The sequence below is a fragment of the Cervus elaphus genome, chromosome 14, assembly GCF_910594005.1.
Source record: "Cervus elaphus chromosome 14, mCerEla1.1, whole genome shotgun sequence".
NCBI lineage: Eukaryota > Metazoa > Chordata > Mammalia > Artiodactyla > Cervidae > Cervus > Cervus elaphus.
This window is the reverse complement of record NC_057828.1, coordinates 9,366,860-9,380,298: the sequence shown is the minus strand read 5'-3', so window position 1 is coordinate 9,380,298 and position 13,439 is coordinate 9,366,860. Positions and strand designations below refer to the sequence as shown.

Here is a 13,439-nt window from a genome sequence, read left to right as displayed (position 1 = left end):
TTTCAAAGCTGAACCAGGAAGAAATAGAAAGTCTTAACAGATCCATCACAAGTATGGAAATAAAAAATGGAATAAAAAGTCTCAACAAACAAATCCAAGGACCAAATGACTTCACAGGTGAATTCTACCAAAAATTTAGAGAAGACCTAACACCTATCCTACTCAAATTCTTCCAGAAAAGTGCAGAGAAAGATAAACTCCCAAATTCATTCTATGAGGTCACCGTCACCCTAATTTTAAAACCAGACAACGATGACACAGAAAAAGAAAACTACAGGCCAATATCACTGATGAACATAGATGCTAAATTCTTCAACAAAATTCTAGCAAACAGAATCCAGCAACATATTAAAAGGATCATACATCATGACCAAGTGGGCTTTATCCCAGGGATGCAAGGATTCTTCAATATTTGTAAATCAATCAATGTGATACACCACATTAAGAATTAAAAGATAAAAACCATAGGATTATCTCAATATATGCAAAGCCTTTTACAAAATTCAACATCCATTTATGATTAAAAAACAAACAAACAAACAAAAAAACTCCCCAGAAAGCAGGCATAGAAGGAGCATACCTCAACATAATAAAAGCCACATATGATAAACCCACAGCAAACTTTATCCTCAATGGCAAAAAATTGAAAGCATTCCCCCTAAGATCAGGAACAAGACAAGTATGCTGTCTCTCAACACTACTATTCAACATAGTTTGGAAAGTTTTAGCGACCATCAATCACAGAAGAAAAGGAAATAAAAGGAATCCAGATTGGAAAAGAAGTAAAGCTCTCACTGTTTGCAGATGACATGATTCTCTAGATATAAAACCCTAAAGACACCATCAGAAAATTACTGGGGCTAACAAATGAATATAGTAAAGTTGCAGGATCTAAAATTAATACACAGATATCCCTTGCATTCCCAAGCATTAACATTGAGAAAACAGTAAGAGAAATTAAAGAAATGATCACATTCACCATTGTGATGAAAAGAATAAAATACGTAGGAGTAAGTCTACCTAAAGAAACAAAATCCTTAAATATAGAAAGCTATGAAACATTGATGAAAGATATTAAAGATGATACAAATTGATGGAGAAATACCGTGTTCATGGATTGGAAAAATCAGCATAGTGAAAATGAGTACACTATCCAAAGCAATTTATAGATTCAGTGCAATCCTTATCAAGCTCCAATGGCATTTTTCACAGAACTAGAACAAATAATTTCACAATTTGTATGGAAATACAAAAGAACATCAAATAACCAAAGCAATCTTGAGAAAGAAGAATGGAACAGGAGGGATCAGCATAACTGACTTCAGACTATACTACAAAGCTACAGTCATCAAGACAGTATGGTACTGGCACAAAGCCAGAAATATAGATCAATGGAACAAAATAGAAACCCCAGAGATAAATCCACACACCTATGGACACCTTATCTTTGACAAAGAAGACAAAAGTATACAATGGAGAAAAGACAATCTCTTTAACAAGTGGTGCTGGGAAAACTGGTCAACAGCCTGTAAAAGAATGAAACTAGAACACTTTCTAACACCATACACAAAAATAAACTCAAAATGGATTAAAGATCTAAATGTAAGAACAGAAACTATAAAACTCCTAGAGGAAAACATACGCAAAACACTCTCTGACATAAATCACAGCAGATTCTCTATGACCCGCCTTCCAGAGTAGTGGAAATAAAGACAAAAATAAACAAATGGGACCTAATTACACTTAAAAGCTTTTGCGCACTGAAGGAAACTGTATTAAAATGAAAAGACAGCCTTCAGAGTAGGAGCAAATAATAGCAAATGAAGCAATTGACAAAGAACTAATCTCAAAAATATAGAGACAACTCATGCAGCTCAGTACCAGAAAAATAAATGACCCAATTCAAAAATGGGCCAAAAACTAAACAGACATTTGTCCAAAGAAATGATTCAGATGGCTAACAAGCACATGAAAAAATGCTCAACATCATTCATTATCAGAGAGTTGCAAATCAAAACCACAATGAGGTACCATCTCATGCTGGTCAAAATGACTGCTATCGAAAGTTTACAAAAAATAAATGCTGAAGAGGGTGAAGAGAAAAGCAAACCCTCTTACACTGTTGGTGGAAATGCAAACTAGTACAGCCACTGTGTAGAACAGTGTGAGGATTCCTTAAAAAACTGAAAATAGACCTGCCATGCGACCCAGCAATCCCACTGCTAGGCATACACACTGAGAAAACCAGAATTGAAAGAGACACATGTACCGCAATGTTCATTGTAGCACTATTTACAATAGCTAAGACATGAGAGCAACCTAGATGCCCACTGGCAGAAAAAAATGGATAAGAAAGCTGTGGTACATGTACACAAAGGAATATTAGCCAGGTAGTAAAAAGAACACATTTGAATCGGTTAATGAGGTGGATGAAACTGGAGCCTGTTATACAGTGATGTAAGTCAGAAAGAAAAACACCAATACAGTATATTAACACATATATATGGAATTTAGAAAGATGGTCATGATGACATTACAGGCAAGACAGCAAAAGAGACACAGATATAAAGAACAGACTTTTGGACTCTGTGGGGGAAGGCGAGGTTGTGATGATTTGAGAGAATTGCATTGAAACATGTATATTACCATATGTGAAATAGATCATCAGTCCAAGTTTGATGCATGAAACAGTGCACTCAAAGCCAGTGCACTGGGACAACCCAGAGGGATGGGATGGGGAGGGAGGTGGGAGTGGGGTTCGGGATGGAGGACACATGTACACCCATGGCTGATTCATGTGAATGTATGGCAAAAAAACACAATATAGTAGTTAGCCTCCAATTAAAATTAATTAATTAATTTAAAAAAAGTTGTTCTGTTGCCAAGTCATGTACAACACTTTGTGACCCCATGGACTAGAACAGGCCAGGCTTCCCTGTCTCTCAACATCTCTCAGACTTTGCCCACATTCATGTCCATTGAATTGGTGATGCCAGCCAAACATCTCATCGTCTATCACCCTGTTCTCCTTCAAAGAAAAGGCAGTAGTTACCTACAAGAAGACCCTTACAAGTATCAGCAGCTTCTGAAGAATCTCTTTTTGGTCACCAGGGACTGGCACAACATACACAAAGTGGTGAAAAGAAAAAAACTTGCAGCCAAGACTACTGTATCCAGGAAAAACATATTGCAGCCATAGTGTGATGTCCCTTCACACCTGTCATCATCATGAAAAGGGCAACATCAAATGTTGTCAAAGATGTGAAGAAAAGGGAATATTTGTGCACTGTTGGTGGGATTGTAAACTGGCAGAGTTGCTATGGAAAAGAAGATAGAGTTTCCTTTAAAAATTAAAAATAGAACTTCTGTATGATCCAGCAGTTCCACTACTGGGTATTTATTCAAAGGAACCAAAACACCAATCTAAAAAGATATGTGCACTCCAATGTTCATTGCAGCATTACACACAATTACCAGGATTTGGAAGCAACCTAAAAAGTCCACTGTTAGGTAGATAAGAAGATATTTTATATATATATACATGCAATATGAACTATAACCAAGCCATAAAATATGAAACATTTCCATTTGCGACAACATGGATATGTCTAGGATGTATTATTCTAAGTGAAGTAGGTAAGATAGAAATAGACAAATGCCATATGATTTCACTTATTTATGGACCTGAAAATAAAACAAAATCAAAGGAAAACAGGCTCATATGGATACAAAAATTTAATGAGTTGTTGCAAGAAAGGAGGAGGGGTTGGCAAGGTAGATACAAGGGATTTGGAAGTACAAACATGTAATAAAGAAGCCAGGGGGATGTATTATACAGCATACAGAATATGGTCAATAATATTGTAGTAAATTTGTTAGGGACAGATTGTTTCTAGACATGCTGGTAGTCATTTTATAATGCATGTAAAAGTAAAATCATTTTGTAGTACAGTTGAAGCTAGCATACTGTTATACATCCAACATTTCAATAAGAAATTCATTTAAAAAAGGATGAAGGGGCATATTGAACAAGTGGTAGTGGCATAGTGTTTATGGAGACAAATAGCTTGCAAGTTTCAAATATTTGTCAGTTTTAAAATCCTTTAACTTGTTCTGAGTATTCTTTTGTTTAATTCTTACTTTAAAATCCAAAGTAATATTTGATTATATTAATATTTTTAATTTAAAGATTATATTTGTACTTTACTCTTTGACCCCTGTACTTCATGTAGAAAAAATTGGATGTTCTCAACCACCTCAAATAGACCATGGAACCATTAAATCATCCAGCTCTGCAGAAGAAAGAACAGAAATACATGAACAAAGGCTGTATGCACATGGCACAAAGTTAAGTTATACTTGTGAAGAAGGCTTCGAGATATCTGCAAATGATGTGATAATATGCCATATGGGAAAGTGGAGCTCTCCCCCTTACTGTGTAGGTGAGGACACTGGGCAAACCAAAGTCTATTTTCAGTACCATTCATTCAACTAAGCAATTGTCATCAAAGCCATGAGACTCGACCCTTTAGATTTCTAAATATATCAAGTAACTTATATATTTATAGGTAATTTATGTATTAAAATAAAATATGTATATTTATATGTTAAATCAAATTGGACATAAAAGTGAACTTTTTTGTTATTAACAATTTTGTTTCTTCTATATAGAATCACTTTTCAATCTGGCAATTATTTTGTATTAACACTGGATGGGCAATAAAATTAAACCTAACTATTCATATTAGTAAACCTATTTATATTCTTATCTATTCAAGTTTCAAAAATATGTCCTATGTCTTCCCTAAAATGTCCATTTTAATTTCTTACAATATATACTACTTTTCCTAAGATGATGTGTGGAGTCTCAATGTGTTTTTCTTTTATTTTCATGATTGTTTAGAGAGCACTGATGGTTTCTTTTATATATTGGTAATTTCAGTTTCAAGTTCTTGCTCGAGTGGACACACACCAGAATGGTGATTTCAGGAAAAATTTGTGCACTTTCCTCCCATGTCATGAAGTTCCTGTATAATCATTTATTGTTTTCAAGTAAAATTACCAAATATGTTGACCAGTACATGAAATTAAATTTCAAAGTTAGCAAAACATGAAATCTTTCTTTCATTTCTTCCCAGGACTCCCTTGTGGACATCCACCTTATATTCTGAATGGTGTTGTATCTCACAAGAAAGACAGCTACCAATATGGGGAAGAAGTTACTTACGACTGTGATGAAGGGTTTGGAACTGATGGACCTGCATCTATGAGATGTTTAGGAGGGAAATGGTCTCGTCCACAAGATTGCATAAGTATAGTGATAATCCTTTTTTTCTAAAGCTGACAAATATCTTTTAATTCAAAGCATAAATGGCACAAATATGAAACTAAGCAGTAATTCTAGAATTTAACAAGGTATCTAGGGAAAGTTCTTAATTCTGGTAGAGAATTAATAATGCTAGAAATAATAAAAGTTTGATTTGTTGTTGCAGTTCACTCATTCAGTCATTTCTGACTCTTTGCGACCCCATGGACTGTAGCAAGCCAGGTGTCCCTGTCCTTCACTGTCTCCTGGAGTTTGCTTAAACTCACGTCCATTGAATTGGTGATGCCATTCAACCATCTCATCCTTGGCTGTCCCCTTCTCCTCCTACCCTCAATCTTTCCCAGCATCAGGGTCTTTTCTGATGAGTTGGCTCTTTTTATCAGATGAGTTCCCTGGTGGCTAAGATGGTAAAGCATCAGCTTACAATGTGGGAGACCTGGGTTCGATCCCTGGGTGGGGAAGATCCCTTGGAGAAGGAAATGGCAACCCACTCCAGTACTCATGCCTGGAAAATCCCATGGATGGAGGAGCCTGGTAAGCTACAGTCCATGGGGTCGCAAAGAGTTGGACACGACTGAGAGACTTCACTCACTTTTACTTTCACATTCATCAGGTGACCAAAGTATTGGAGCTTCAGCTTCAGCATCAATCCTTCCAATGAATATTCAGGATCGATTTCTTTTAGGATTGACTGGTTTGATCTTGCAGTGCAAGGGACTCTTAAGAGTCTTCTCCAGCACCACAGTTCGAAAGTATCAATTCTTTTGCACTCAGGCTTCTTTATTATCCAACTCTCAAATTCATACATGACTACTGGAAAACTCATAGCTTTGACTAAGTGGACCTTTGTCAGCAAAGTGATGGCTCTGCTTTTTAATACACTCTCGAGATTTGTCATAACTTTGCTTCCAAGGAGCAAGCGTGTTTTAATTTCATGGCTGCAGTCACAATCTGCAGTGATTTTAGATCCCAAGAAAATTAAGTCTGTCACTGTTTCCATTTTTTCCACATCATTTTGCCATGCAGTGATGGGACCAGATGCCATGATCTTCATTTTTTGAATGCTGAGTTCTAAGCCAGCATTTTCAATCTCTTTCACCGTCACCAAGAGGCCCTTTAGTTCCCCTTTACTTTCTGCCATTAAGGTGGTGTCATCTGAGGCATAGCTGAGGTTATTGGTAATTCTCCTGGCAATTGTGATGCCAGCTTGAGCTTCATCCAGGCAGACATTTTGCATGATGTACTCTGCATATAAGTTAAGTAAGCAGGATAACAATATACACCCTTAAAGTACTCTTTTTCCAATTTTGAGCCAGTCAATTGTCCATGTACAGATCTAACTGTTACTTCTTCACCTGCATAGAGTTTTCTCAGGAGGCGGGTAAGGTGGTCTGGTTTTCTATCTCTTCAAGAATTTTCCACAGTTTGTTGTGATCCACACAATCAAGGACTTTAGCATAGGCAATGAAGAAGAAGTAGATGTTTTTTCTGGAATTCCCTTGCTTTTTCTGTGATCCAATGGAGGTTAACAATTTGATAACACTAACTCAGATTTCTGTTTCACATCATCTTGGGTGCAGTTTGAACATCCTCCGATAGACATCACAGATTTCTGGTCTCTGTTCCTGTACCATGGCTGAATTCTGCTCTTATGACTACTCAATTTCCTGTTAATTTGTCGATCATTTCTTTGTAATATGAAAATTTATAAGACATTTAATATAATTCAAGGTAACATATTTTGATAAAAGCAAAAATAGAAATATTCATATTTTAGGTGGGCTGTCATGAGAGAAGAGAATTTAAATTTGAGAAGTATGCAGCTCTACCTCTTGGAATGTCACCATCCCATGTTGCATTTTTGATAATATAGAGATGGTCAATGTGACTAAATCAAGATTTCTGACATTTGTCTCAAGGTATAAGAGAAATGCTGTACAATATTCATTGGTTTGATATGTAGCAATTTATTTTCTGGAATATAATCAGTGGTCGCTATGAATCTTTAAAGATGTACTAAACAAATGCATATTCTTTCTTCTTTCAGGCACAGATTGTGTTAACTTGCCCACCTTTGATGATGCTGTACTCATAGATCAGGAGAAGGATTTCTATAGGTCAGGAGAACAAGTGGCTTTTAAGTGTCTACCATATTATCAGTTGGATGGATCTAATACTATACAGTGTGTGAAGAGCAAATGGATAGGAAGGCCAGCGTGCAGAGGTACTTTAGTAAAATTTTAAAATTTATAGAAGTATCTGAAGTAATATGATGTAGAAAATTCCCTCCACTATCACTAAATGGACATAGATTACTTTTAGGCCAGGTCAAAAACAGCTTGTGCTTGAACATAAAGAGGCATGGACTTGAGTTCCCACATTTGGTGTTGTAGCCCAATAATTCTCAAAGCAGAGTCCCGGCAGAGCATTCTCAGCACGTTCTGTAAACTGTTAGATGTGCAAGCAGATTCACAGGCTCACTCAGACTTGTTGAATCTAAACCTCTTGGGCTTCAACTCTGACAATGTTTTGATGATTCCCAAGGAATTCTGTGTATATTTTGGTTTAGGCCCCATGGCTACACCCTCTTGTGGTTACAGCCTCTGCATCCCCTGAATCACACTGAGGAATGAACATCATTGACGGTGGTGTCCTTAGCATTTGCCCCAAAATATCATTATAGTTTTGTAAATTTGCACTTTATTTTTCTATATTTTTTCCAGATCTTCTGTTCAGATCTTTAATTAATCATCTTCTCCCTGCAACTATAGTATTCTTCAAAGTGTGTTAATTCTTGATCAAGTCTCTAAAGAAGAACCTACTGTGTTTATTTTCTGAAAGGCCATAAAGTTATATCTCATAAACGAGATGAATGTAAACCAAATCTTGATGTCAAATGATATTTTTATTATGTTTTCCTTATGGTGTATAAATTCATTTAGAATTTATATACTTTATAATTTTATTTTACTAACCTCAAAAAGAGATTTCCAGGAAAACTTTTTTTCAGTGGCCTAAAAATTGTGTATCACTTTTCTAGTGAAGTGTAGGGGAGAGATTTAAGATACAGAAGTTTAATTCATGCTGAACAATACTGCTTTATTTCCTTTCCCTTAACCTTACACATAAATGGATGTCAATTAGCAGTCTTTCATGACAGATTAACTGTTGAATCGAAACGACCATGGAATATATTTGACATTCTATTTCCTCCTTGCTGTTCTTGATAATCATTATATTAGAGATTCTTTTTTACCTTTCTATTCAGATGTTTCCTGTGTGAATCCACCTCAAGTGGAAAACGCTGTTATACAAAATCAGAAGTTTAGATATCAAAGTGGTGAGAAGGCACGTTACGAATGCATCGGGAATTATGACCTCTTTGGGGAGATAGATGTTGTATGTTTAAATGGAACTTGGACAAAACCACCTCAGTGCAAAGGTAGAGTATCTTACTCACCCTGTCCACCCAATTAGAGAATATATTAAGAACAAAATATATTGATACAAAACTAGGATGAAGTGGGTTTTCCGGAATCATTTTTAGTTGCAAAAAAAAAAAAAAAAATGGTGCTGAAAATCCATTTCTTCTGTGGTTCTGAATATGTACTCTAACATGTTTATTGTATGACAGTGTTGACCAGATTTGAGCAGTTGGAATCATGGGACATTTCCTGTCTTAAACATTAAGATAGTCAGTTGTTTTGTGAAGAATAAGTGTGTAAAAGATACCATAATTACATTTAACAGCCCAAGAAATTCCACTTTGAGACATGGAATAAGCAGCTGGGGCCTGATCACAAAATCTGACATAGATATGGGCAGCTGTACCTGTGGATGATACTTAAAGGTAGGTTACTAGCTGAGTTCCAGCAGAGCTATTTAAAGTCCTACAGGATGATGCTACAAAAGTGCTACAACATAATGTCAGCAAATTTGGAAAACCCAGCAGTGGTCACAGGAGTGGTCAATCCTCATTCCAATTCCCAAGAAGGGCAGTACTAAAAATGTTCAGATCACCAGGCAAGTGCAGCGTGTTTTTGACTTCCCTGGTGGCTCGGACGGTAAAGCGTCTGCCTACAATGCGGGAGACCCGGGTTCAATCCCTGGGTTGGGAAGATCTCCTGGAGAAGGAAATGGTGACCCACTCCAGTACTCTTGCCTGGAAAATCCCATGGACGGAGAAGCCTAGTAGGCTACAGTCCATGGAGTCGCAAAGAGTCAGACACGACTGAGCAACTTCAGTTTCACTTCCACTTCCACTTTCCCATGCTAGTAAGCTTATGTTCAAAATCCTCCAAGCTAAGCTTGATGTGAACAGCTGATTCATTGAAAAAGACCCTGAAACTGGGAAAGGTTGAAGGCAGACAGAGAAGCGGGTGACAGGATGAGATGTTTGGGTGACGTCAGTGATTCACCCAAACTCCGGGAGAGGTCAGGGACCCGGAAACCTGGCATGAGCAGTCCGTGGGGTCGCAAAGTGTTAGACACGACTTGGGGACTGAACAATAACTAGCTGAACTCATTCAGGAAATTAGTGTACACATAAAAATAGTCTGAAACTTGGTCCTGGGACACTTCAGTGTTTAGAGATCAGACAGGATGGGAATCCAAACCAAGTACATTATCCACTTCTAGTTTTCAAGTTAACTTTTGCCTGGTGTGTAATTTTTGCCATCTCCACTTGAACATGTTTTCATGTTTGAAGTGATTTTTTTAAAGACAACATACAGGTGAGTCTTGTTTAAGGATCTACCCTGACATTTTCAGGTTTTTAATTGATGTATTTAGGACCATTTATATTTAGAGTGACTTATTAACTATTAGGGATATTCTGCCATTTTCTTATTTGTTTTGTGTGTGTTTCCTACATTTCTCACCATTTTTTTTTCTTGCCTTCCTTGTGGATTTTTGAACATTATAAAATAATTTAACTGTGATCTGCATTGTTTTTGAGTATATGTCTTTGCATGGTTTTCTTAGTCTCTCTAGGTATAAGATACACATTGGTAAAAAAAAAAAAAAAAAAAAAAGATACACATTGGTAGTTTATCACTCCCTACTGTTGCTGACATTTTACCACCTCAGATGAAATGTGGAATGCTTACTTCCATTTAGATTTATTGGTTCTCCCCACATTTTTAACATAAATGTCTCTAGTATTCCCTCTGTATACATTGAGTACCTGATATGTACCTGTATTTTGCACAACTATAATGATATCAACAGGGAAATCATACTCTTATTATTTTTACCCTTATTTTTTAAAAAAAAATCCATTCTAAAATCTCAATTCTTTTTCTATTTTGCTTTCTTTTGAAAAGTTCTTAAGTATAGTTTTGCTGGAGACAAATTCTCTCAGTTTTGCTTTGTAAGGGAAATTCTTTCTTTTTCCCTTTACTACAAAAGGAGTTTACAAGACATAGGATTTGAAGTTGACAATTATTTTCATCCAGCTTTGGAAAAATGTTCTCATTTCTTCCTGGCTCTTTGGTCATTGATGAAATTTCCACCGATGCTTGAATTCCTTTTTCAAAATACATATGCATGTTTTTCCCAAGTAAGTATGCACATCTATCAAACTGCTTATGAGATATTTTTCTGTAAGTTTCAGGAATTTGATTATGATGATTTTTTTTTAACTTTATATTTAGTATTGGGGTATAGCCGATTAACACTGTTGTGCTAACTTCAGGTACACAGAGAAGGGACTCAGCCACACATATGCATGTGACCATTCTTCCTCACACTCCCTTCTTATCAAATCTGCCACATTACACTCCACAGAGCTCCCTTTGCTATACAGTAGGTCCTTATTGGTCCTCAACTTTAAAAGTAGCAGTGGGTTCATGTCCACCCAAATTCCCTAACTATCTCTTCTCCCATCATTCCCCCGGCAACCATAAATTCCTTCTCTGAGTCTGTGAGTCTGTTTCTGTTCCATAAATAAATTTGTTTGCAAAATTTCTTTTAAGATTCCACATATGGGGATATCTTATAAGTTTTCTCTTTCTCTGTTTGACTAACTTCACTCAGTATAACACTCTCTAAGGTCCTTCCATATTTTTGCAAATGACATTATTTCATTCTTTTAATGGATGAGTAGTATTTCATTGTGTACATGTACCACGTCTTCTTGATCCATTTCCCTGCTGTTGGACATTTAGGTTGATTCCATATCATAGCTATTGTAAACAGTGTTGCAATGAACATTAGGGCGTGTGTTTCCTCTTAGACCAAGTTTTTCACCACATCCATGCCCAAGGGCAAGATTGCACGGTCTTATGTTAGCTCTATTTTTAGTTTTCAAAGGAGCCTAAACACTGTTCTCTGTAGTGGCTGTATCAGCTAACAGTGTAGGAGCGTTACCTTCTCTCCACATACTTGTGAGAATATTGTTTGAAATGGACAGGAATGGGTGAATTTAATTCAGATGACCATTATATCTACTACTATGGGCAAGAATTCCTTAGGAGAAATGGAGTAGCCCTCACAGCCAAAAACAAGTCTGAAATGCAGTACTTGAAAGACAAGTCACTTAAAATCACAGTAATCCAAGTCTATGCCCCACCCACTAATGTCAAAGTATATGAAGTTGACTGGTTCTATGAAGGCTTGCATTACATTCTAGATTAAAACATCAAAACAACAATAAAAAAATCTCCCTTTCATATAGGGGACTGGAATGCAATCATAGGAATCAAGAGATACCTGGAGTAACACGCAAGTTTAGCCTTGGAGTACAAAATGAGACAGGAGAAAGGCTAAAAGAGTTTTGATGAGAGAAGACATGGGTCATAACAAACACCGTCTTCAAAAACACAAGAGACAATTCTACACATGGACATCATGAGATGGTCAGTACCAAAATCAGAATGATTATATTCTTTGCAGTCAAAGATAGAGAAGCTCTATAAAGTTGGCAAAACCAAGACTGGAAGCTGACTGTGGCTCAGGTCATGAGGTCCTTATTGTGAAATTCAGACTTGAGTTGAAGAAAGCAGGGAAAACCACTAGGCCATTCAGGTCCTTTATGATTATATAGTGGAAGGGATAAAAAGATTCCAGAGATTAGATCTGAGAGAGGGCCTGAAGAATATTGGATGGAGGTTTGTAACTTTGTACAGGAGGCAGTGATCAAAACCATCCCCAAGAAGCAGAAATGCAACAATGCAAAATGGCTTTCTGAGAAGGCCTTACAAAGAGGTGAGAAAAGGAGAGAAGCAAAACGGAAAGGGCAAAAGGGAAAATGTACCTATCTGAATGCAGAATTCCAAAGAATAGCAAGGAGAGATAAGAAAGCCTTGTTAAATGAGCAATGCAAAAAAAAAAAAAAGAGGAAAGCAATAAAATGGGGAGGACTGGAAATGTCTGCAAGAAATTAGAGATAGCAAGTGAAAATTTCATGTAATGATGGGCAGAGTAAAGAACAGAAATGGTATGGCCCTAAGAGAAGCAGAAGATATTAAGAAGAGAGGGCAAGAATATACAGAAGAGCTGTACAGAAAAAGACTTAATGACCCAGATGACCATGATGGTGTGATCACTCACCTGGGACCAGAAATCCTGGAGTGTGAAGTCAAGTGGACATCACTACAAACAAAGCTAGTGGAGGTGATGGGATTCCAGCTGAGCTATTTTAAATCCTAAAAGATGATGCTGTGAGAGCACTGCATTTAATATGCCAGCAAATTTGGAAAACTCAGCAGTGGCTATAGGACTGGAAAAGGTCAGTTTTTATCCCAGTCTCTAGAAGGGCAATGCCAAAGAATGTTCATACTACCACAACACAACTGGGCTCATTTCACATGCTAGCAAGGTAATACTCAAAGTCCTTCAAACTAAACTTCAACAACATGTGAACTGAGAACTTCAAGATGACCAAGCTAAATTTAGAAAGATGGCAGAACTAGAGGTTAAGTTGACAACATCTGTTGAATCATAGAAAAAGCAACAGAATTGCAGAAACACTCTGCTTCATTGACTATACTAAAATCTTTGACTGTGTGGATCACAACAAACTGGAAAATTCTTACAGAGATGGGAATACTTGACCATCTTAACTGCGTCCTGAGAAACCTGTATGCTGGTCAAGAAGCAACAGTTAGAACCA

The 13,439-nt window shown here is 36.8% G+C and overlaps 1 protein-coding gene across 5 annotated transcripts in view; it reads left to right on the top strand.

Annotated features, from left to right (window-relative positions):
- LOC122707784 (complement factor H) overlaps positions 1 to 13,439 on the top strand; it is a 192,174-nt gene that overhangs the window by 171,109 nt on the left and 7,626 nt on the right. For 4 of the 5 annotated variants that reach the window (XM_043923642.1, XM_043923641.1, XM_043923644.1 and 1 more), the window contains 4 exons: positions 4,233 to 4,442; positions 5,139 to 5,312; positions 7,374 to 7,550; positions 8,595 to 8,768. The exons of the other annotated variant lie outside the window; for it this stretch is intronic. In XM_043923642.1, the coding sequence (XP_043779577.1) occupies positions 4,233 to 4,442; positions 5,139 to 5,312; positions 7,374 to 7,550; positions 8,595 to 8,768 (735 nt within the window). The remainder of the gene's footprint in view (positions 1 to 4,232; positions 4,443 to 5,138; positions 5,313 to 7,373; positions 7,551 to 8,594; positions 8,769 to 13,439) is intronic. 5 annotated transcript variants of the gene reach the window in all.